Genomic DNA, 26,087 nt, shown 5'->3' on the forward strand with positions numbered 1-26,087 from the left:
ATACCTCTGAGGATGGGTGTAATGACAGTAGACAGGAGACTACCAGCGTTGATTGACAGGTAGAAGATGGAGAAGAACGTGCTCCTCTGTTTCTCCTGGAGAATGTATGGACAGGAGGACAGGAGGACAGGAGACAGGAGGACAGGAAGACAGGAGACATGGACAGGAGGACAGGAGACAGGAGGACAGGAGGACAGGAGGACAGGAGACATAGACAGGAGGACAGGAGGACAGGAGACATGGACAGGAGGACATGAGGACAGGTGACATGGACAGGAGGACATGAGGACAGGTGACATGGACAGGAGGACAGGAGACAGGAGGACAGAAGGACAAGAGGACAGGAGACATGGACAGGAGGACAGAAGGACAAGAGGACAGGAGACATGGACAGGAGGACAGAAGACATGGACAGGAGGACAGGAGTACAGGAGACATGGACAGGAGGACAGGACACAGGAGGACAGTTGACATGGACAGGAGGACAGGAGACATGGACAGGAGGACAGGAGACATGGACAGGAGGACAGGAGGACAAGAGACATTGACAGGAGGACAGGAGACAGGAGGACAGAAGGACAAGAGGACAGGAGACATGGACAGGAGGACAGGAGACATGGACAGGAGGACAGGAGACATGGACAGGAGGACAGGTGGACAGGAAGACAGGAGGACAGGAGACATGGACAGGAGGACAGGAGGACAGGAGGACAGGGGACATGGACAGGAGACATGGACAGGAGGACAGGAGGACAGGAGACATGGACAGGAGGACAGGAGGACAGGAGACATGGACAGGAGGACAGGAGACATTTACAGGAGGATAGGAGGACAGGAGGACAGAAGGAGGACAGGAGACATGGACAGGAGGACAGGAGACATGGACAGGAGGACAGGAGGACAGGAGACATGGACAGGAGAACAGGAGGACAGGAGACATGGACAGGAGGACAGGAGGACAGGATACATGGACAGGAGGACAGGAGGACAGGAGACATGGACAGGAGGACAGGAGGACAGGAGACATGGACAGGAGGACAGGAGGACAGGATACATGGACAGGAGGATATGAGGACAGGAGGACAGGAGGAGGACAGGAGACATGGACAGGAGGACAGGAGGACAGGAGACATGGACAGGAGAACAGGAGGACAGGAGACATGGACAGGAGGACAGGAGGACAGGATACATGGACAGGAGGACAGGAGGACAGGAGACATGGACAGGAGGACAGGAGGACAGGAGACATGGACAGGAGGACAGGAGGACAGGATACATGGACAGGAGGATATGAGGACAGGAGGACAGGAGGAGGACAGGAGACATGGACAGGAGGACAGGAGGACAGGAGACATGGACAGGAGGACAGGAGGACAGGAGACATGGACAGGAGAACAGGAGGACAGGAGACATGGACAGGAGGACAGGAGGACAGGATACATGTACAGGAGGACAGGAGGACAGGAGGACAGGAGACATGGACAGGAGGACAGGATACATGGACAGGAGGACAGGAGGACAGGAGGACAGGAGGACAGGAGGACAGGAGACATGGACAGGAGAACAGGAGGACAGGAGACATGGACAGGAGAACAGGAGAACAGGAGAACAGGAGGACAGGAGACATGGACATGAGATCAGGAGGACAGGAGAACAGGAGGACAAGAGACATGGACAGGGGGACAGGAGGACATGAGACATGGACAGGAGACATGGACAGGAGAACAGGAGGACAGGAGAACAGGAGGACAGGAGACATGGACAGGGGGACAGGAGGACATGAGACATGGACAGGAGACATGGACAGGAGAACAGGTTTAGAACTGCAAACATCTGACCTTGGCATTTGTATCTAACCATAGCTAGCAGCACCATCTATCTGCTGGAGATTCAAGGTGTTTAGATTAATCCACAATCAGCAACATGATGCTCTATAACCTTTGACCTAAATGCACCTTCCAGTAGGTAACCAGGGTTAATGGTTATTAAACAACCATCTGGGATGTGTTCTGCTGGATCAGCACTGATAATGACTGAAGTCACGTTGATAAACCATGCTGATCACTACTTCCTGAGTCTGGAGTCTACACTATTGTAATGACTGAGGTCAGTAGAGACGGACTCTAACCGAGGTCGGTAGAGACAGACTCAAAAATGGAGTCTACACTATTGTAAAGACAGAGGTCGGTAGAGACAGAATCTAAAATGGAGTCTACACTATTGTAAAGACCGAGGTCAGAGGTCAGTAGAGACAGACTCTAACCGAGGTCGGTAGAGACAGACTCTAAAAGAGAGTCTACACTACCTTATAGACCGAGGTTGGTAGAGACAGACTCTAAAATGGAGTCTACACCACTGTACTGACCGAGGTCGGTAGAGACAGACTCTAACCGAGGTTGGTAGAGACAGACTCTAACCGAGGTCGGTAGAGACAGACTCTAACCGAGGTCGGTAGAGACAGACTCTAACCGAGGTCGGTAGAGACAGACTCTAACCGAGGTCGGTAGAGACAGACTCTAACCGAGGTCGGTAGAGACAGACTCTAACCGAGGTCGGTAGAGACAGACTCTAACCGAGGTTGGTAGAGACAGCCTCAAAAATGGAGTCTACACCACTGTATAGACCGAGGTCGGTAGAGACAGACTCTAACCGAGGTTGGTAGAGACAGACTCTAAAATAGAGTCTAAACTACCGTATAGACCGAGGTTGGTAGAGACAGACTCTAAAATGGAGTCTACACTACTGTATAGACCGAGGTCGGTAGAGACAGTCTCTAAAATGGAGTCTACACTACTGTACTGACTGAGGTCAGTAGAGACAGACTTTAACCGAGGTCGGTAGAGACAGACTCTAACCGAGGTCGGTAGAGACAGACTCTAAAATAGAGTCTACACTACCGTATAGACCGAGGTCAGTAGAGACAGACTCTAAAATGGAGTCTACACTACTGTAAAGACCGAGGTCGGTAGAGAAAGACTCTAAAATTAAGTCTACACTACAGTAATGACCGAGGTCGGTAGAGACAGACTCTAAAATGGCTGCTCCGCTAGCGTTACCAACCTGGTGGTCTTCAAACTGGTCTCCTCCAAAGGCAGCGACACAGGGTTTGATGCCCCCCGTCCCCAGAGCGATGAGGAACAGGCCAACCATAGACATGGCACTGAGGGGAGAGAACAGCACATCACTTATCAGTTCAACTAATGGAACTCATATCATAGCAGTTGAGTCAACATGAATTGACTAAGTTTACACAACTAAAATATTTTTACAATGCTGTTGTACAGGCTTATATACGGTGCCTTGCGAAAGTATTCGGCCCCCTTGAACTTTGCGACCTTTTGCCACATTTCAGGCTTCAAACATAAAGATATAAAACTGTATTTTTTTGTGAAGAATCAACAGCAAGTGGGACACAATCATGAAGTGGAACGACATTTATTGGATATTTCAAACTTTTTTAACAAATCAAAAACTGAAAAATTGGGCGTGCAAAATTATTCAGCCCCCTTAAGTTAATACTTTGTAGCGCCACCTTTTGCTGCGATTACAGCTGTAAGTCGCTTGGTGTATGTCTATCAGTTTTGCACATCGAGAGACTGACATTTTTTCCCATTCCTCCTTGCAAAACAGCTCGAGCTCAGTGAGGTTGGATGGAGAGCATTTGTGAACAGCAGTTTTCAGTTCTTTCCACAGATTCTCGATTGGATTCAGGTCTGGACTTTGACTTGGCCATTCTAACACCTGGATATGTTTATTTTTGAACCATTCCATTGTAGATTTTGCTTTATGTTTTGGATCATTGTCTTGTTGGAAGACAAATCTCCGTCCCAGTCTCAGGTCTTTTGCAGACTCCATCAGGTTTTCTTCCAGAATGGTCCTGTATTTGGCTCCATCCATCTTCCCATCAATTTTAACCATCTTCGCTGTCCCTGCTGAAGAAAAGCAGGCCCAAACCATGATGCTGCCACCACCATGTTTGACAGTGGGGATGGTGTGTTCAGTGTGATGAGCTGTGTTGCTTTTACGCCAAACATAACGTTTTGCATTGTTGCCAAAAAGTTCAATTTTGGTTTCATCTGACCAGAGCACCTTCTTCTACATGTTTGGTGTGTCTCCCAGGTGGCTTGTGGCAAACTTTAAACAACACTTTTTATGGATATCTTTAAGAAATGGCTTTCTTCTTGCCACTCTTCCATGAAGGCCAGATTTGTGCAATATACGACTGATTGTTGTCCTATGGACAGAGTCTCCCACCTCAGCTGTAGATCTCTGCAGTTCATCCAGAGTGATCATGGGCCTCTTGGCTGCATCTCTGATCAGTCTTCTCCTTGTATGAGCTGAAAGTTTAGAGGGACGACCAGGTCTTGGTAGATTTGCAGTGGTCTGATACTCCTTCCATTTCAATATTATCGCTTGCACAGTGCTCCTTGGGATGTTTAAAGCTTGGGAAATCTTTTTGTATCCAAATCCGGCTTTAAACTTCTTCACAACAGTATCTCGTACCTGCCTGGTGTGTTCCTTGTTCTTCATGATGCTCTCTGCGCTTTTAACGGACCTCTGAGAGTGCAGTGCAGTGCAGGTGCATTTATACGGAGACTTGATTACACACAGGTGGATTGTATTTATCATCATTAGTCATTTAGGTCAACATTGGATCATTCAGAGATCCTCACTGAACTTCTGGAGAGAGTTTGCTGCACTGAAAGTAAAGGGGCTGAATAATTTTGCACGCCCAATTTTTCAGTTTTTGATTTGTTAAAAAAGTTTGAAATATACAATAAATGTTGTTCCACTTCATGATTGTGTCCCACTTGTTGTTGATTCTTCACAAAAAAATACAGTTTTATATCTTTATGTTTGAAGCCTGAAATGTGGCAAAAGGTCGCAAAGTTCAAGGGGGCCGAATACTTTCGCAAGGCACTGTAGGATGTTGTGTTTGGGGTGCACAGCAGATGAACTCACACATGGAAGGTCATGTTGTCAGGGGTCCCGTCCCTGTCTGTGTCTGTGATGTCGTGTATGGCGCTTACTGCCATGACGACCTGTCCCACCGTATAGACAATGGATAAATAGACAATAGTCCTGGGGAGAGAGAGGAAAGAGAGAGAGGAGAGAGAGAGGAGAGAGCGAGAGGAGAGAGAGAGGAAAGAGAGTGGAGAAAGAGAGAGGAGAGAGAGGAGAGAGAGGAAAGAGAGAGAGGAAAGAGAGAGGAGAGAGAGAGAGGAGAGAGAGAGGAGAGAGAGAGGAGAGAGAGGAAAGAGAGAGGAAAGAGAGAGAGGAGAGAGAGAGAGGAGAGAGAGAGGAAAGAGAGAGAGGAGAGAGAGGAAAGAGAGAGAGGAGAGAGAGAGGAGAGAGAGAGGAAAGAGAGCGAGAGAGAGAGAGGAGAGAGAGGAAAGAGAGAGAGGAGAGAGAGAGGAAAGAGAGAGAGGAGAGAGAGAGGAAAGGGAGAGAGGAGAGAGAGAGGAAAGAGAGAGAGAGGAGAGAGAGAGGAAAGAGAGAGAGGAGAGAGAGAGGAAAGAGAGAGAGGAGAGAGAGAGGAAAGAGAGCGAGAGAGAGGGGAAAGAGAGAGAGAGAGAGAGAGAGAGAGAGGAAAGAGAGAGAGAAGAGAGAGAGGAGAGATAGAGGAAAGAGAGAGAGGAGAGAGAGAGGGAGAGAACAATTCGAAAACAAACCCAATCTTGATAAACTCCCATATCTACTGGGTTAAATTCCACAGTGTGCCATCACAGCAGCATGATTTGTGACCTGTTGCCACAAGAAACGGGCAACCAGTAAAGAACACACACCATTGCAAATACAACCCATATTTATGTTGATTTATTTTCCCTTTTGTACTTTAACCATTTGGACATCATTAAAACACTGTAAATATACATAATATGGAACTTTTGTGAGTATTATGTTTACTGTTCATTTTTTATTTAACTTTTCTATATTATCTATTTAATTTGTTTTTGCAAAGTAAAAAGTGTGTGAGGGGAGAAAAACAAATGAAAGGGATTTACCAGGAGGGCAGACAACTACAAGCGAGGGAACTACAATCCCCAGATATCCTATAGAAGATCAGATAATATGTGGATGTACTGGGTTTGGACTCACTTGAACTTCCCCAGCCAGGAGTCTGCCACTATGGCCCCCAGTATAGGAGTCAGGTAGCAGAGAGCGATGAAGGTGTGATAGATAGAGGTGGCCAGGTCATCATCCCACTTCAGGAAATACCTGAAGTACAGGACCAACACCGCTACGGGGGGACAACAGAACCTCTCAATATGTCCATCTACAGGACTAACACCGCTAGAGGAGACAACAGAACCAGTCAATATGTCCATCTACAGGACCAGTCCTTAACATTGGTCAATGAAATGTAACTACCAAAGACTTATTTACATTCTGTAGTAAACACTGCTATCTGTCAACATAGAGAGGTGTGATTGGCTCAGCTCTCTGCTATTTGTCAACAGAGAGAGGTGTGATTGGCTCAGCTCTCTGCTATCTGTAAACATAGAGAGGTGTGATTGGCTCAGCTCTCTGCTATCTGTCAACATAGAGAGGTGTGTTGTGTGATTGGCTCAGCTCTCTGCTATCGGTCAACATAGAGAGGTGTGATTGGCTCAGCTCTCTGCTATCTGTCAACATAGAGAGGTGTGATTGGCTCACCTCGCATGCCATAGTAGGAGAAACGTTCACAGAACTCATTGACCACGATGAAGAAGATACTGAGAGGATACCCGCACACATCCACCTGGACACAGAGTAGCAGACACATTTGGAGTTGACCTTTATTTGACCAAATCAAATCACATTTTATTTGTCAAATACACTTGTTTAGTAGACGTTATTGCGGGTGTAGCGAAATGCTTGTGTTTCTAGCTCCAACAGTGCAGTAATATCTAACTATTCACAACAACACACATAATACACTCAAATCTAAAAGTAAAAGAATGGAATTAAAAAATATATAAATATTTGCACGAGCAATGTGGGAGTGGCGTTGACTAACACACAGTAGAATAGAATACAGTAAATACATATGAGATGAGCAATGTGGGAGTGGCGTTGACTAACACACAGTAGAATAGAATACAGTAAATACATATGAGATGAGTAGCAGTATGTACACAGTATTAAAGTGACTAGTTAGTAAACACAGTAGAATAGAATACAGTAAATACAGTAGAATAGAATACAGTAAATACATATGAGATGAGTAGCAGTATGTAAACAGTATTAAAGTGACTAGTTAGTAAACACAGTAGAATAGAATACAGCAAATACATATGAGATGAGTAGCAGTATGTAAACAGTATTAAAGTCACTAGTTAGTAAATACAGTAGAATGGAATACAGTAAATACATATGAGATGAGTAGCAGTATGTAAACAGTATTAAAGTGACTAGTTAGTAAACACAGTAGAATAGAATACAGTAAATACATATGAGATGAGTAGCAGTATGTAAACAGTATTAAAGTGACTAGTTAGTAAATACAGTAGAATAGAATACAGTAAATACATATGAGATGAGTAGCAGTATGTAAACAGTATTAAAGTGACTAGTTAGTAAACACAGTAGAATAGAATACAGTAAATACAGTAGAATAGAATACAGTAAATACATATGAGATGAGTAGCAGTATGTAAACAGTATTAAAGTGACTAGTTAGTAAACACAGTAGAATAGAATACAGTAAATACATATGAGATGAGTAGCAGTATGTAAACAGTATTAAAGTGACTAGTTAGTAAATACAGTAGAATAGAATACAGTAAATACATATGAGATGAGTAGCAGTATGTAAACAGTATTAAAGTGACTAGTGTTCCATTATTAAAGTGTTGTGTCGTCTGCAAACTTGATGATTGAGTTGGAGGCGTGCTTGGCCATGCAGTCATGGGTGAACAGGGAGTACAGGAGGGGGCCCCTGTGTTGAAGATCAGCGAAGTGGAGATTATGTTTCCTACCTCCAACACCTGAGGGCGGCCCGTCAGGAAGTCCAGGACCCAGTTGCACAGCAGGGTGGGATTGAGACCCAGGGCCTCGAGCTTAATGATGAGCTTGGAGGGTACTATGGTGTTGATTGCTGAGCTATAGTCAATAAACAGAATTCTTACATAGGTATTCGTCTTGTCCAGATGGGATAGGGCAGTGTGCTGCTCAATGGCAATTGCATCGTCTGTGGACCTGTTGGGGCGGTATTCAAACTGAAGTGGATCTAGGGTATCAGGTAAGGTGGAGGTGACATGATCCTTAACTAGTCTCTCAAAGCACTTCATGATGACAGTATTGAGTGCTACGGGGTGATAGTCATTCAGTTCAGTAATCTATGACTTCTTGGGTTCAGGAACAACGGTGGCCATCTTGAAACATGTGGTGACAGCAGACTGGGATAGGGAGAGATTGAATATGTCCGTAAACACTCCAGCCAGCTGGTCTGGTCATGCTCTGAGGACGCGGCTGGGGATGCCGTCTGGGCCGGCAGCCTTGCGAGGGTTAACACGTTTAAATGTCTTAAATGTCAGTGTCCGTGATGTGACTGGTCTTCCCTTTGTAATCTGTGATGTGACTGGTCTTCCCTTTGTAATCTGTGATTGTCTGTAGACTGGTCTTCCCTTTGTAATCCGTGATTGTCTGTAGACTGGTCTTCCCTTTGTAATCTGTGATGTGACTGGTCTTCCCTTTGTAATCTGTGATTGTCTGTAGACTGGTCTTCCCTTTGTAATCTGTGATTGTCTGTAGACTGGTCTTCCCTTTGTAATCTGTGATTGTCTGTAGACTGGTCTTCCCTTTGTAATCTGTGATTGTCTGTAGACTGGTCTTCCCTTTGTAATCCGTGATTGTCTGTAGACTGGTCTTCCCTTTGTAATCTGTGATTGTCTGTAGACTGGTCTTCCCTTTGTAATCTGTGATTGTCTAGACTGGTCTTCCCTTTGTAATCTGTGATTGTCTGTAGACTGGTCTTCCCTTTGTAATCTGTGATTGTCTGTAGACTGGTCTTCCCTTTGTAATCTGTGATTGTCTAGACTGGTCTTCCCTTTGTAATCTGTGATTGTCTGTAGACTGGTCTTCCCTTTGTAATCTGTGATTGTCTGTAGACTGGTCTTCCCTTTGTAATCTGTGATTGTCTGTAGATTGGTCTTCCCTTTGTAATCTGTGATTGTCTGTAGACTGGTCTTCCCTTTGTAATCCGTGATTGTCTGTAGACTGGTCTTCCCTTTGTAATCTGTGATTGTCTGTAGACTGGTCTTCCCTTTGTAATCTGTGATTGTCTGTAGACTGGTCTTCCCTTTGTAATCTGTGATTGTCTGTAGACTGGTCTTCCCTTTGTAATCTGTGATTGTCTGTAGACTGGTCTTCCCTTTGTAATCTGTGATTGTCTGTAGACTGGTCTTCCCTTTGTAATCCGTGATTGTCTGTAGACTGGTCTTCCCTTTGTAATCCGTGATTGTCTAGACTGGTCTTCCCTTTGTAATCTGTGATTGTCTGTAGACTGGTCTTCCCTTTGTAATCTGTGATTGTCTGTAGACTGGTCTTCCCTTTGTAATCTGTGATTGTCTGTAGACTGGTCTTTCCTTTGTAATCTGTGATTGTCTGTAGACTGGTCTTCCCTTTGTAATCCGTGATTGTCTGTAGACTGGTCTTCCCTTTGTAATCTGTGATTGTCTGTAGACTGGTCTTCCCTTTGTAATCTGTGATTGTCTGTAGACTGGTCTTCCCTTTGTAATCCGTGATTGTCTGTAGACTGGTCTTCCCTTTGTAATCCGTGATTGTCTGTAGACTGGTCTTCCCTTTGTAATCCGTGATTGTCTAGACTGGTCTTCCCTTTGTAATCTGTGATTGTCTGTAGACTGGTCTTCCCTTTGTAATCTGTGATTGTCTGTAGACTGGTCTTCCCTTTGTAATCCGTGATTGTCTGTAGACTGGTCTTCCCTTTGTAATCTGTGATTGTCTGTAGACTGGTCTTCCCTTTGTAATCTGTGATTGTCTGTAGACTGGTCTTCCCTTTGTAATCTGTGATTGTCTGTAGACTGGTCTTCCCTTTGTAATCTTTGATTGTCTGTAGACTGGTCTTCCCTTTGTAATGCGTGATAGTCTGTAGACTGGTCTTCCCTTTGTAATCCGTGATTGTCTGTAGACTGGTCTTCCCTTTGTAATCCGTGATTGTCTAGACTGGTCTTCCCTTTGTAATCTGTGATTGTCTGTAGACTGGTCTTCCCTTTGTAATCTGTGATTGTCTGTAGACTGGTCTTCCCTTTGTAATCTGTGATTGTCTGTAGACTGGTCTTTCCTTTGTAATCTGTGATTGTCTGTAGACTGGTCTTCCCTTTGTAATCCGTGATTGTCTGTAGACTGGTCTTCCCTTTGTAATCTGTGATTGTCTGTAGACTGGTCTTCCCTTTGTAATCTGTGATTGTCTAGACTGGTCTTCCCTTTGTAATCTGTGATTGTCTGTAGACTGGTTTTCCCTTTGTAATCTGTGATTGTCTGTAGACTGGTCTTCCCTTTGTAATCTGTGATTGTCTAGACTGGTCTTCCCTTTGTAATGCGTGATAGTCTGTAGACTGGTCTTCCCTTTGTAATCTGTGATTGTCTGTAGACTGGTCTTCCCTTTGTAATCCGTGATTGTCCGTAGACTGGTCTTCCCTTTGTAATCCGTGATTGTCTGTAGACTGGTCTTCCCTTTGTAATCCGTGATTGTCCGTAGACTGGTCTTCCCTTTGTAATCCGTGATTGTCTAGACTGGTTTTCCCTTTGTAATCCGTGATTGTCTGTAGACTGGTCTTCCCTTTGTAATCTGTGATTGTCTAGACTGTTCTTCTCTTTGTAATCTGTGATTGTCTGTAGACTGGTCTTCCCTTTGTAATCTGTGATTGTCTAGACTGGTCTTCCCTTTGTAATGCGTGATAGTCTGTAGACTGGTCTTCCCTTTGTAATCTGTGATTGTCTGTAGACTGGTCTTCCCTTTGTAATCCGTGATTGTCCGTAGACTGGTCTTCCCTTTGTAATCCGTGATTGTCTGTAGACTGGTCTTCCCTTTGTAATCCGTGATTGTCTGTAGACTGGTCTTCCATTTGTAATCCGTGATTGTCTAGACTGGTCTTCCCTTTGTAATCCGTGATTGTCTGTAGACTGGTCTTCCCTTTGTAATCTGTGATTGTCCGTAGACTGGTCTTCCCTTTGTAATCCATGATTGTCTGTAGACTGGTCTTCCCTTTGTAATCCGTGATTGTCCGTAGACTGGTCTTCCCTTTGTAATCCGTGATTGTCTGTAGACTGGTCTTCCCTTTGTAATCTGTGATTGTCTAGACTGGTCTTCCCTTTGTAATCTGTGATTGTCTGTAGACTGGTCTTCCCTTTGTAATCTGTGATTGTCTGTAGACTGGTCTTCCCTTTGTAATCTGTGATTGTCTGTAGACTGGTCTTCCCTTTGTAATCTGTGATTGTCTGTAGACTGGTCTTCCCTTTGTAATCCGTGATTGTCTGTAGACTGGTCTTCCCTTTGTAATCTGTGATTGTCTAGACTGGTCTTCCCTTTGTAATCTGTGATTGTCTGTAGACTGGTCTTCCCTTTGTAATCCGTGATTGTCTGTAGACTGGTCTTCCCTTTGTAATCCGTGATTGTCTGTAGACTGGTCTTCCCTTTGTAATCCGTGATTGTCTAGACTGGTCTTCCCTTTGTAATCTGTGATTGTCTGTAGACTGGTCTTCCCTTTGTAATCTGTGATTGTCTGTAGACTGGTCTTCCCTTTGTAATCCGTGATTGTCTGTAGACTGGTCTTCCCTTTTTAATCCGTGATTGTCTGTAGACTGGTCTTCCCTTTGTATTCCGTGATTGTCTGTAGACTGGTCTTCCCTTTGTAATCTGTGATTGTCTGTAGACTGGTCTTCCCTTTGTAATCTGTGATTGTCTGTAGACTGGTCTTCCCTTTGTAATCCGTGATTGTCCGTAGACTGGTCTTCCCTTTGTAATCTTTGATTGTCTGTAGACTGGTCTTCCCTTTGTAATCTGTGATTGTCTAGACTGGTCTTCCCTTTGTAATCTGTGATTGTCTGTAGACTGGTTTTCCCTTTGTAATCTGTGATTGTCTGTAGACTGGTCTTCCCTTTGTAATCTGTGATTGTCTAGACTGGTCTTCCCTTTGTAATGCGTGATAGTCTGTAGACTGGTCTTCCCTTTGTAATCTGTGATTGTCTGTAGACTGGTCTTCCCTTTGTAATCCGTGATTGTCCGTAGACTGGTCTTCCCTTTGTAATCCGTGATTGTCTGTAGACTGGTCTTCCCTTTGTAATCCGTGATTGTCCGTAGACTGGTCTTCCCTTTGTAATCCGTGATTGTCTAGACTGGTTTTCCCTTTGTAATCCGTGATTGTCTGTAGACTGGTCTTCCCTTTGTAATCTGTGATTGTCTAGACTGGTCTTCTCTTTGTAATCTGTGATTGTCTGTAGACTGGTCTTCCCTTTGTAATCTGTGATTGTCTAGACTGGTCTTCCCTTTGTAATGCGTGATAGTCTGTAGACTGGTCTTCCCTTTGTAATCTGTGATTGTCTGTAGACTGGTCTTCCCTTTGTAATCCGTGATTGTCCGTAGACTGGTCTTCCCTTTGTAATCCGTGATTGTCTGTAGACTGGTCTTCCCTTTGTAATCCGTGATTGTCTGTAGACTGGTCTTCCCTTTGTAATCCGTGATTGTCTAGACTGGTCTTCCCTTTGTAATCCGTGATTGTCTGTAGACTGGTCTTCCCTTTGTAATCCGTCATTGTCCGTAGACTGGTCTTCCCTTTGTAATCCGTGATTGTCTGTAGACTGGTCTTCCCTTTGTAATCTGTGATTGTCTGTAGACTGGTCTTCCCTTTGTAATCTGTGATTGTCTGTAGACTGGTCTTCCCTTTGTAATCCGTGATTGTCTGTAGACTGGTCTTCCCTTTGTAATCTGTGATTGTCTAGACTGGTCTTCCCTTTGTAATCTGTGATTGTCTGTAGACTGGTCTTCCCTTTGTAATCCGTGATTGTCTGTAGACTGGTCTTCCCTTTGTAATCCGTGATTGTCTGTAGACTGGTCTTCCCTTTGTAATCCGTGATTGTCTAGACTGGTCTTCCCTTTGTAATCTGTGATTGTCTGTAGACTGGTCTTCCCTTTGTAATCTGTGATTGTCTGTAGACTGGTCTTCCCTTTGTAATCCGTGATTGTCTGTAGACTGGTCTTCCCTTTGTAATCCGTGATTGTCTGTAGACTGGTCTTCCCTTTGTAATCCGTGATTGTCTGTAGACTGGTCTTCCCTTTGTAATCTGTGATTGTCTGTAGACTGGTCTTCCCTTTGTAATCTGTGATTGTCTGTAGACTGGTCTTCCCTTTGTAATCCGTGATTGTCCGTAGACTGGTCTTCCCTTTGTAATCTGTGATTGTCTGTAGACTGGTCTTCCCTTTGTAATCTGTGATTGTCTAGACTGGTCTTCCCTTTGTAATCTGTGATTGTCTGTAGACTGGTTTTCCCTTTGTAATCTGTGATTGTCTGTAGACTGGTCTTCCCTTTGTAATCTGTGATTGTCTAGACTGGTCTTCCCTTTGTAATGCGTGATAGTCTGTAGACTGGTCTTCCCTTTGTAATCTGTGATTGTCTGTAGACTGGTCTTCCCTTTGTAATCCGTGATTGTCCGTAGACTGGTCTTCCCTTTGTAATCCGTGATTGTCTGTAGACTGGTCTTCCCTTTGTAATCCGTGATTGTCCGTAGACTGGTCTTCCCTTTGTAATCCGTGATTGTCTAGACTGGTTTTCCCTTTGTAATCCGTGATTGTCTGTAGACTGGTCTTCCCTTTGTAATCTGTGATTGTCTAGACTGGTCTTCTCTTTGTAATCTTTGATTGTCTGTAGACTGGTCTTCCCTTTGTAATCTGTGATTGTCTAGACTGGTCTTCCCTTTGTAATGCGTGATAGTCTGTAGACTGGTCTTCCCTTTGTAATCTGTGATTGTCTGTAGACTGGTCTTCCCTTTGTAATCCGTGATTGTCCGTAGACTGGTCTTCCCTTTGTAATCCGTGATTGTCTGTAGACTGGTCTTCCCTTTGTAATCCGTGATTGTCTGTAGACTGGTCTTCCCTTTGTAATCCGTGATTGTCTAGACTGGTCTTCCCTTTGTAATCCGTGATTGTCTGTAGACTGGTCTTCCCTTTGTAATCCGTGATTGTCCGTAGACTGGTCTTCCCTTTGTAATCCGTGATTGTCTGTAGACTGGTCTTCCCTTTGTAATCCGTGATTGTCTGTAGACTGGTCTTCCCTTTGTAATCCGTGATTGTCTGTAGACTGGTCTTCCCTTTGTAATCCGTGATTGTCTGTAGACTGGTCTTCCCTTTGTAATCCGTGATTGTCTAGACTGGTTTTCCCTTTGTAATCCGTGATTGTCTGTAGACTGGTCTTCCCTTTGTAATCTGTGATTGTCCGTAGACTGGTCTTCCCTTTGTAATCCATGATTGTCTGTAGACTGGTCTTCCCTTTGTAATCCGTGATTGTCTGTAGACTGGTCTTCCCTTTGTAATCTGTGATTGTCTGTAGACTGGTCTTCCCTTTGTAATCCGTGATTGTCTGTAGACTGGTCTTCCCTTTGTAATCCGTGATTGTCTGTAGACTGGTCTTCCCTTTGTAATCCGTGATTGTCTAGACTGGTTTTCCCTTTGTAATCCGTGATTGTCTGTAGACTGGTCTTCCCTTTGTAATCTGTGATTGTCCGTAGACTGGTCTTCCCTTTGTAATCTGTGATTGTCTAGACTGGTTTTCCCTTTGTAATCCGTGATTGTCTGTAGACTGGTCTTCCCTTTGTAATCTGTGATTGTCCGTAGACTGGTCTTCCCTTTGTAATCTGTGATTGTCTGTAGACTGGTCTTCCCTTTGTAATCCGTGATTGTCTAGACTGGTTTTCCCTTTGTAATCCGTGATTGCCTGTAGACTGGTCTTCCCTTTGTAATCCGTGATTGTCTGTAGACTGGTCTTCCCTTTGTAATCTGTGATTGTCTGTAGACTGGTCTTCCCTTTGTAATCTGTGATTGTCTGTAGACTGGTCTTCCCTTTGTAATCTGTGATTGTCTGTAGACTGGTCTTCCCTTTGTAATCCGTGATTGTCTGTAGACTGGTCTTCCCTTTGTAATCTGTGATTGTCCGTAGACTGGTCTTCCCTTTGTAATCCGTGATTGTCTGTAGACTGGTCTTCCCTTTGTAATCCGTGATTGTCCGTAGACTGGTCTTCCCTTTGTAATCCGTGATTGTCTGTAGACTGGTCTTCCCTTTGTAATCCATGATTGTCTGTAGACTGGTCTTCCCTTTGTAATCTGTGATTGTCCGTAGACTGGTTTTCCCTTTGTAATCCGTGATTGTCCGTAGACTGGTCTTCTCTTTGTAATCCGTGATTGTCTGTAGACTGGTCTTCCCTTTGTAATCCGTGATTGTCTGTAGACTGGTCTTCCCTTTGTAATCCGTGATTGTCTAGACTGGTCTTCCCTTTGTAATCCGTGATTGTCTGTAGACTGGTCTTCCCTTTGTAATCCGTCATTGTCCGTAGACTGGTCTTCCCTTTGTAATCCGTGATTGTCTAGACTGGTTTTCCCTTTGTAATCCGTGATTGTCTGTAGACTGGTCTTCCCTTTGTAATCTGTGATTGTCCGCAGACTGGTCTTCCCTTTGTAATCTGTATACTGTATTCTAGTCATGGTTCATCCTGCTGTCCACTACATATGAATATACTGTATTCTAGTCATGGTTCATCCTGCTGTCCACTTCATATGTATATACTGTATTCTAGTCATGGTTCATCCTGCTGTCCACTTCATATGTATATACTGTATTCTAGTCATGGTTCATCCTGCTGTCCACTTCATATGAATATACTGTATTCTAGTAATGGTCCATCCTGCTGTCCACTTCATATGTATATACTGTATTCTAGTTCATCCTATATAACTACTGCTGTCCACTTCATATGAATATACTGTATTCTAGTCATGGTCCATCCTGCTGTCCAATTCATATGAATATACTGTATTCTAGTCCTGGTCCATCCTGCTGTCCACTTCATATGTATATACTGTATTCTAGTCATGGTCCATCCTGCTGTCCACTACATATGAATATACTGTATTCTAGTCATGGTTCATCCTGCTATCCACTTCATATGTATATACTGTATTCTAGTCATGGTTCATCCTATATAACTACTGCTGTCCAACTACATATGTATATACTGTATTCTAGTTCATCCTATATAACTACTGTTGTCCACTACATATGAATATACTGTATTCTAGTCATGGTTCATCCTGCTGTCCACTACATATGAATATACTGTATTCTAGTCATGGTCCATCCTGCTGTCCACTTCATATGAATATACTGTATTCTAGTCCTGGTCCATCCTGCTGTCCACTACATATGAATATACTGTATTCTAGTCCTGGTCCATCCTTCTGTCCACTACATATGAATATACTGTATTCTAGTCATGGTTCATCCTATATAACTACTGCTGTCCACTTCATATGAATATACTGTATTCTAGTCATGGTTCATCCTGCTGTCCACTTCATATGTATATACTGTATTCTAGTCATGGTTCATCCTGCTGTCCACTTCATATGTATATACTGTATTCTAGTCATGGTCCATCCTGCTGTCCACTACATATGAATATACTGTATTCTAGTCATGGTTCATCCTGCTGTCCACTTCATATGTATATACTGTATTCTAGTCATGGTCCATCCTATATAACTACTGCTGTCCACTTCATATGAATATACTGTATTCTAGTCATGGTTCATCCTATATAACTACTGCTGTCCACTTCATATGTATATACTGTATTCTAGTCATGGTTCATCCTGCTGTCCACTTCATATGTATATACTGTATTCTAGTCATGGTTCATCCTGCTGTCCACTACATATGAATATACTGTATTCTAGTCATGGTTCATCCTGCTGTCCACTACATATGTATATACTGTATTCTAGTCATGGTTCATCCTGCTGTCCACTTCATATGTATATACTGTATTCTAGTCATGGTTCATCCTGCTGTCCACTACATATGAATATACTGTATTCTAGTCATGGTTCATCCTGCTGTCCACTACATATGTATATACTGTATTCTAGTTCATCCTATATAACTACTGTTGTCCTCTTCATATGTATATACTGTATTCTAGTCATGGTTCATCCTGCTGTCCACTACATATGAATATACTGTATTCTAGTCATGGTTCATCCTATATAACTACTGCTGTCCACTTCATATGTATATACTGTTTTCTAGTTCATCTTATATAACTACTGCTGTCCACTTCATATGTATATACTGTATTCTAGTTCATCCCATATAACTACTGCTGTCCACTTCATATGTATATACTGTATTCTAGTCATGGTTCATCCTATATAACTACTGCTGTCCACTTTATATGTATTTACTGTCTTCTAGTCATGGTTCATCCTGCTGTCCACTTCATATGAATATACTGTATTCTAGTCATGGTTCATCCTATTTAACTACTGCTGTCCACTTCATATGTATATACTGTATTCTAGTTCATCCTATATAACTACTGCTGTCCACTTTATATGTATTTACTGTATTCTAGTCATGGTTCATCCTGCTGTCCACTTCATATGTATATACTGTATTCTAGTCATGGTTCATCCTATATAACTACTGCTGTCCACTTTATATGTATTTACTGTATTCTAGTCATGGTTCATCCTGCTGTCCACTTTATATGTATTTACTGTATTCTAGTCATGGTTCATCCTGCTGTCCACTTTATATGTATTTACTGTATTCTAGTCATGGTTCATCCTGCTGTCCACTTTATATGTATTTACTGTATTCTAGTCATGGTTCATCCTGCTGTCCACTTTATATGTATTTACTGTATTCTAGTCATGGTTCATCCTATATAACTACTGCTGTCCACTTCATATGTATTTACTGTATTCTAGTCAAAAATTTGGAGATTTCCATACCCAACTACAACATTTTCCGTCAACATAGAACTGCGAAAGGGGGAGGAGTTGCAGTCTACTGCAGAGATAGCCTGCAAAGCTCTGTCATACTTTCCAAGTCTATGCCCAAACAGTTCGAACTTCTAATTTTTAAAATGAATCTCTCCAGAAATAGTCTCTCACTGTTGCCACCTGTTATAGACCCCCCTCAGCTCCCAGCTGTGCCCTGGACACCATATGTGAATTGATTGCCCCCATCTATCTTCAGAGTTCGTTCTGTTAGGTGACCTAAACTGGAATATACTTAACACCCCAGCAGTCCTACAATCTAAGCTAGATGCCCTCAACCTCACACAAATTATCAAGGAAATCACCAGGTACAACCCTAAATCCGTAATCATGGGCACCCTCATAGATATTATCCTGTCAACTTGCCCTCCAAATACACCTCTGCTGTTTTCAATCAGGATCTCAGCGATCACTGCCTCATTGCCTGCATCCGCTGTGGGTCCGCGGTCAAACGACCACCCCTCATCACTGTCAAACGCTAAAACACTTCTGCAAGCAGGCCTTTCTAATTCATCTGGCCCGGGTATCCTGGAAGGATATTGACCTCATCCCGTCAGTCGAGGATGCCTGGTCGAACTTTAAAAGTAATTTCCTCACCATCTTAAATAAGCATGCCCCTTTCAAAAACTGTAAAACTGAGAACAGATATATCCCTTGGTTCACTCCAGACCTGACTGCCCTTGACCAGCACAAAAACATCCTGTGGCGGACTGCAATTGCATCGAATAGTCCCCACGACATGCAACTGTTCAGGGATGTCAGGAACCAATACACGCAGTCAGTCAGGAGAGCAAAGGCTAGCTTTTTCCTCCCAACCCCGGCCAACAGCTCCGCACCCCTCGCAGCTTCTTGCCCGAGCCTCCCCAGTTTCTCCTTCACCCAAATCCAGATCGCAGATGTTCTGAAAGAGCTGCAAAACCTGGACCCGGACAAATCAGCTGAGCTAGACAATCTGGACTCTCTCTTTCTAAAATTATCCGCCGCCAATGTTGCAACCCCTATTACCAGCCTGTTCAACCTCTCTTTCGTATAGTCCGGGATCCCTAAAGATTGGAAAGCTGCCGCGGTCATCCCCCTCTCAAAGGGGGTGACACCCTCGACCCAAACTGTTACAGACCTATATCCATCCTGCCCTGCCTTTCTAAAGTCTTCGAAAGCCAAGTTAATAAACAGATCAGTGACCATTTTACTGTTGGAGCTAGAAACACAAGCATATTGTTAGGTATTACTGTTGGAGCTACAAACACAAGCATATTGTTAGGTATTACTGTTGGAGCTAGAAACACAAGCATATTGTTAGGTATTACTGTTGGAGCTAGAAACACAAGCATATTGTTAGGTATTACTGTACTGTTGGAGCTAGAAACACAAGCATATTGTTAGGTATTACTGTACTGTTGGAGCTATAACCTGCACTTGCGATGAATAGTGATAACAGAATGATAGACAGTGAGAATACAGAGTAGGGAATAGAGGAGTGAATAGAGTAGGGAATAGAAGAGTGAATAGAGGATGGAATAGAGGAGTGAATAGATGAGGGAATAGAGTAGGGAATAGAGTAGGGAATAGAGGAGTGAATAGAGTAGGGAATAGAGGAGGGAATAGAGGAGGGAATAGAGGAGTGAATAGATGAGGGAATAGAGGAGGGAATAGAGGAGGGAATAGAGTAGGGAATAGAGGAGGGAATAGAGGAGGGAATAGAGGAGTGAATAGATGAGGGAATAGAGTAGGGAATAGAGGAGGGAATAGAGTAGGGAATAGAGGAGGGAATAGAGGAGGGAATAGAGGAGTGAATAGATGAGGGAATAGAGTAGGGAATAGAGGAGGGAATAGAGGAGTGAATAGATGAGGGAATAGAGGAGGGAATAGAGGAGGGAATAGAGGAGTGAATAGAGGAGGGAATAGAGGAGTGAATAGAGGAGGGAATAGAGGAGGGAATAGAGGAGTGAATAGATGAGGAAATAGAGTAGGGAATAGAGGAGGGAATAGAGGAGGGAATAGAGGAGGGAATAGAGGAGGGAATAGAGGAGTGAATAGATGAGGAAATAGAGTAGGGAATAGAGGAGGGAATAGAGGAGGGAATAGAGGAGGGATAACAGAATGATAGACAGTGAGAATACACATAAAACTGGACCTTATAATAGAATAGAGGAGGGAATAGAGGAGGGAATAGAGGAGGGAATAGAGGAGGGAATAGAGGAGGGAATAGAGGAGGGAATAGAGGAGGGAATAGAGGAGGGAATAGAAGAGGGAATAGAGGAGGGATAACAGAATGATAGACAGTGAGAATACACGTAAAACTGGACCTTATAATCATGCATGTTGGTACTTACATCAGATATTTTCTTAAAGACAGCTTTGAGTGAAACTGCAAGTTGATGAGAAAAGATAAACAACCCAGGGAAAGAAGGAGAGAAAGAGAGGTGGCATGAAAGGCGTGGGTGTCTGGTTCTTACCTTTCTTTTGGGCTTCTTCACATCGATGTCTTTGTCTGTCAGGGAACAATAAAGAGTTCATGACACAATCATGATGACGGTTCAGTGTTACACAGAACGCCAACGAAGAGTGTGGTTGGTAGATACCTTTGTTTAAAGGTGGATTCCACCTCATCATATACCAATACAGCAATGGCTGCTCACATTCAAGGAAATGGTTTAGGGAGTTCATTATATATATATTGGGGCGGCAGGGTAGCCTAGTGGTTAGAGTGTTGGACTAGTAACCGGAAGGTTGCGAGTTCAAACCCCCGAGCTGACAAGGTACAAATCTGTCGTTCTGCCCCTGAACAGGCAGTTAACCCACTGTTCCCAGGCCGTCATTGAAAATAAGAATTTGTTCTTAACTGACTTGCCTGGTTAAATAAAGGTTAAATAAAAAAAAAATTAAAAAAATGTATTGTATGAATCCTATAAATGGTTTAGGGAGTTCATTATATATATATAATGTATTGTATGAATCCTATAAATGGAAATAATACAAAATGAATGTGGTAAAATTCAATCACGCAAATTGACCAAACACCTAATGATTAAACGATCCAAAATTATCATTCTTCAGTACAGCAAAATATAATTAGCATTAATTAATAGAATTAATAGTTAACAAATATTTGTCTTTTTTTGCCAAGTCAATTATTATAAATAGCTAATTCATTCGGGACTGAATGCATTTCATGTTTGTCCTGGTTATATTGTCTACATTAAATTCTGAAAGAAACATTTAGAAATATTCCCAAAGATGCTGTGATCCCCTGGGAGAGGATGGAGTTGTATCCAGTATTCTCCTCTCACCCACCTGTCATGGCTGAGTTGAGAAGACTCCTAGTCCTCTCTCTGTTTAATATCCTTCACAAGGTATATGGAGTATAAATGGTTAGTATATCAGGAAGTATCTCCCTCTGATCCCGAGGAAGACTCTGCACGGGGCTTTTGTAACCTGTCCCCCAGCAGAGCCCTCACCTCCCCCACAATGCACCTCCCACTGGACTGGTATAGAACCTGTCCCCCAGCAGAGCCCTCACCTCCCACAATGCACCTCCCACTGGACTGTGCCCTGTCTTTATGGTGCCTTGTGCCACAACACCAGAGGAGAGGTGGGACAGGTCAAATATGGGGGCGGGAGTCAGGAGGCAGAGATACAGGTACAGAACTATATTGAACAGAATAAGCTGCCCGTCAATAATTACTGTATGACTCAGGGAGAATGATGAGGGTCCTCTCATACAAAGAGAGATAGTATAGAGGAATAGAGTATAGAGAAATGTATAATAAAATTTGAAGGAGAGACAGAGAGAGGCGAGAGAGAGAGAGAGAGGGTACAGAGAGAGAGATACAGAGCGATAGGATAGACAGAGAGAGAGATAGAGACAGAGAGATAGACAGAGACAGAGAGAGGCGAGAGAGAGAGAGGGGACAGACAGAGAGAGAGAGTGGGGACAGACAGAGAGAGAGAGAGAGAGAGAGAGAGAGAGAGAGAGAGAGAGAGGGGACAGACGGAGAGAGAGAGAGATACAGAGAGATAGGATAGACAGAGAGAGAGAGAGACCCAAACAAACACAAACACACCCTACAGAGCCCCAGGACAGCAGCACAATTAGACCCAACCAAATCATGAGAAAACAAAAAGATAATTACTTGACACATTGGAAAGAATGAACAAAAAAACAGAGCAAACTAGAATGCTATTTGGCCCTAAACAGAGAGTACACAGCGGCAGAATACCTGACCACTGTGACTGACCCAAAATTAAGGAAAGCTTTGACTATGTACAGACTCAGTGAGCATTGCCTTGCTATTGAGAAAGGCCGCCGTAGGCAGACATGGCTCTCAAGAGAAGACAGGCTATGTGCTCACTGCCCACAAAATGATGTGGAAACTGAGCTGCACTTCCTAACCTCCTGCCCAATGTATGACCATAGTAGAGAGACATATTTCCCTCAGATTACACAGATACACAAAGACTTCGAAACCAAATCCAATTTTGAAAAACTCCCATATCTACTGGGTGAAATTCCACAGTGTGTCATCACAGCAGCAAGATTTGTGACCTGTTGCCACGAGAAAAGGGCAACCAGTGAAGAACAAACACCATTGTAAATACAACCCATATTTATGCTTATTTATTTTATCTTGTGTCCTTTAACCATTTGTACATTGTTAAAACACTGTATATATATATATATATAATATGACATTTGGATTGTCTTTATTGTTTTGAAACTTCTGTATGTGTAATGTTTACTGTTAATTTTTATTATTTATTTCACTTTATATATTCACTTTATATATTATCTACCTCACTTGCTTTGGCAATGTAAACACATGATTCCCATGCCAATAAAGCCCCTTGAATTGAAAATAATTTAATTGACAGAGAGATAGACAGAGACAGAGAGAGGTGAGAGAGAGAGGCGAGAGAGAGTGAGAGAGAGAGAGAGGGAGAAAGAGAGAGACAGAGAGATAGACAGACAGAGAGAGGCGAGAGAGAAAGAGAGAGAGAGAGAGAGGGGGAGAGAGAGAAAGAGATAGAGAGGATATATATAGAGAGAGATGTGATAAAGGACTACCTTAAGGGGTGTGTACTGAATTCTCTGAGATATTATCAGACAGGATATAGGGCTTTAAATGACTAAACTATATCCTCTCTAAGATATTATCAGACAGGATCTAGGGCTTTAAATGACTAAACTGTATCCTCTCTAAGATATTATCAGACAGGATCTAGGGCTTTAACTGACTATACTGTATCCTCTCTAAGATATTATCAGACAGGATCTAGAGCTTTAAATGACTATACTGTATCCTCTCTAAGATATTATCAGACAGGATCTAGTGCTTTAAATGACTATACTGTATCCTCTCTAAGATATTATCAGACAGGATCTAGGGCTTTTAATGACTATACTGTATCCTCTCTAAGATATTATCAGACAGGATCTAGGGCTTTAACTGACTATACTGTATCCTCTCTAAGATATTATCAGACAGGATCTAGGGCTTTAAATGACTATACTGTATCCTCTCTAAGATATTATCAGACAGGATCTAGGGCTTTTAATGACTATACTGTATCCTCTCTAAGATATTATCAGACAGGATCTAGGGCTTTAACTGACTATGAGGGACATAGAGATAGACTATGAGGGACACCAGAGATAGACTAGTACAGGAATGTACAATATATAACCCCTGACATCACTATTTAACCAGAGATAGACTAGTACAGTATATAACCCCTGACTTCACTATTTAACCAGAGATAGACTAGTACAGTAATGTTCAGCATATCACCCCTGACATCACTATTTAACCAGAGATAGACTAGTACAGTATATAACCCCTGACTTCACTTTTTAACCAGAGATAGACTAGTACAGTATATAACCCCTGACTTCACTATTTAACCAGAGATAGACTAGTACAGTAATGTACAGTATATAACCCCTGACTACACTATTTAACCAGAGATAGACTAGTACAGTATATAACCCCTGACTTCACTATTTAACCAGAGATAGACTAGTACAGTATATAACCCCTGACATCACTATTTAACCAGAGATAGACTAGTACAGTATATAACCCCCGACTTCACTATTTAACCAGAGAGAGACTAGTACAGTAATGTACAGTATATAACCCCTGACATCACTATTTAACCAGAGATAGACTAGTACAGTATATAACCCCTGACTTCACTATTTAACCAGAGAGAGACTAGTACAGTAATGTACAGTATATAACCCCTGACATCACTATTTAACCAGAGATAGACTAGTACAGTATATAACCCCTGACTTCACTATTTAACCAGAGATAGACTAGTACAATATATAACCCCTGACTACACTATTTAACCAGAGATATACTAGTACAGTATATAACCCCTGACTACACTATTTAACAAGAGATAGACTAGTACAGTAATGTACAGTATATAACCCCTGACATCACTATTTAACCAGAGATAGACTAGTACAGTATATAACCCCTGACTTCACTATTTAACCAGAGATAGACTAGTACAGTAATGTACAGTATATAACCCCTGACTACACTATTTAACCAGAGATAGACTAGTACAGTATATAACCCCTGACTAGTACAGTATATAACCCCTGACTTCACTATTTAACCAGAGATAGACTAGTACAATATATAACCCCTGACTTCACTATTTAACCAGAGATAGACTAGTACAGTAATGTACAGTATATAACCCCTGACTACACTATTTAACCAGAGATAGACTAGTACAGTATATAACCCCTGACTTCACTATTTAACCAGAGATAGACTAGTACAGTAATGTACAGTATATAACCCCTGACTACACTATTTAACCAGAGATAGACTAGTACAGTATATAACCCCTGACTTCACTATTTAACCAGAGATAGACTAGTACAGTATATAACCCCTGACTACACTATTTAACCAGAGATAGACTAGTACAGTAATGTACAGTATATAACCCCTGACTACACTATTTAACCAGAGATAGACTAGTACAGTATATAACCCCTGACTTCACTATTTAACCAGAGAGAGACTAGTACAGTAATGTACAGTATATAACCCCTGACATCACTATTTAACCAGAGATAGACTAGTACAGTATATAACCCCTGACTTCACTTTTTAACCAGAGATAGACTAGTACAGTATATAACCCCCGACTTCACTATTTAACCAGAGATAGACTAGTACAGTATATAACCCCTGACTACACTATTTAACCAGAGATAGACTAGTACAGTAATTTACAGTATATAACCCCTGACTTCACTATTTAACCAGAGATAGACTAGTACAGTAATGTACAGTATATAACCCCTGACTACACTATTTAACCAGAGATAGACTAGTACAGTATATAACCCCTGACTAGTACAGTATATAACCCCTGACTTCACTATTTAACCAGAGATAGACTAGTACAGTAATGTACAATATATAACCCCTGACTTCACTATTTAACCAGAGATAGACTAGTACAGTAATGTACAGTATATAACCCCTGACTTCACTATTTAACCAGAGATAGACTAGTACAGTAATGTACAGTATATAATCCCTGACTACACTATTTAACCAGAGATAGACTAGTACAGTATATAACCCCTGACTTCACTATTTAACCAGAGATAGACTAGTACAGTATATAACCCCTGACTTCACTATTTAACCAGAGATAGACTAGTACAGTAATGTACAGTATATAACCCCTGACTACACTATTTAACCAGAGATAGACTAGTACAGTATATAACCCCTGACTTCACTATTTAACCAGAGATAGACTAGTACAGTAATGTACAGTATATAACCCCTGACTACACTATTTAACCAGAGATAGACTAGTACAGTATATAACCCCTGACTTCACTATTTAACCAGAGATAGACTAGTACAATATATAACCCCTGACATCACTATTTAACCAGAGATAGACTAGTACAGTAATGTACAGTATATAACCCCTGACTACACTATTTAACCAGAGATAGACTAGTACAGTAATGTACAGTATATAA

General features: G+C 42.3%; 1 protein-coding gene across 1 annotated transcript in view; it reads right to left on the reverse strand.

Moving 5' to 3' along the window:
* LOC149975352 (solute carrier family 15 member 1-like) overlaps window positions 1-21,616 on the reverse strand; it is a 74,328-nt gene extending 52,712 nt beyond the window's left edge. Inside the window, exons 1-7 of the mRNA XM_090206949.1 lie at window positions 21,347-21,616; window positions 20,509-20,543; window positions 6,658-6,742; window positions 6,100-6,241; window positions 4,963-5,082; window positions 3,061-3,160; window positions 5-95 (exon numbers count right to left, since the gene is read on the reverse strand). Coding sequence (XP_090063075.1) covers window positions 5-95; window positions 3,061-3,160; window positions 4,963-5,082; window positions 6,100-6,241; window positions 6,658-6,742; window positions 20,509-20,543; window positions 21,347-21,353 — 580 coding nt within the window. The 5' untranslated portion in view covers window positions 21,354-21,616. The remainder of the gene's footprint in view (window positions 1-4; window positions 96-3,060; window positions 3,161-4,962; window positions 5,083-6,099; window positions 6,242-6,657; window positions 6,743-20,508; window positions 20,544-21,346) is intronic.
* Window positions 21,617-26,087: the final 4,471 nt, after the last annotated feature.

Source organism: Oncorhynchus mykiss, chromosome 18 (genome assembly GCF_057628025.1).
Source record: "Oncorhynchus mykiss isolate SJ-2025 chromosome 18, ASM5762802v1, whole genome shotgun sequence".
NCBI lineage: Eukaryota > Metazoa > Chordata > Actinopteri > Salmoniformes > Salmonidae > Oncorhynchus > Oncorhynchus mykiss.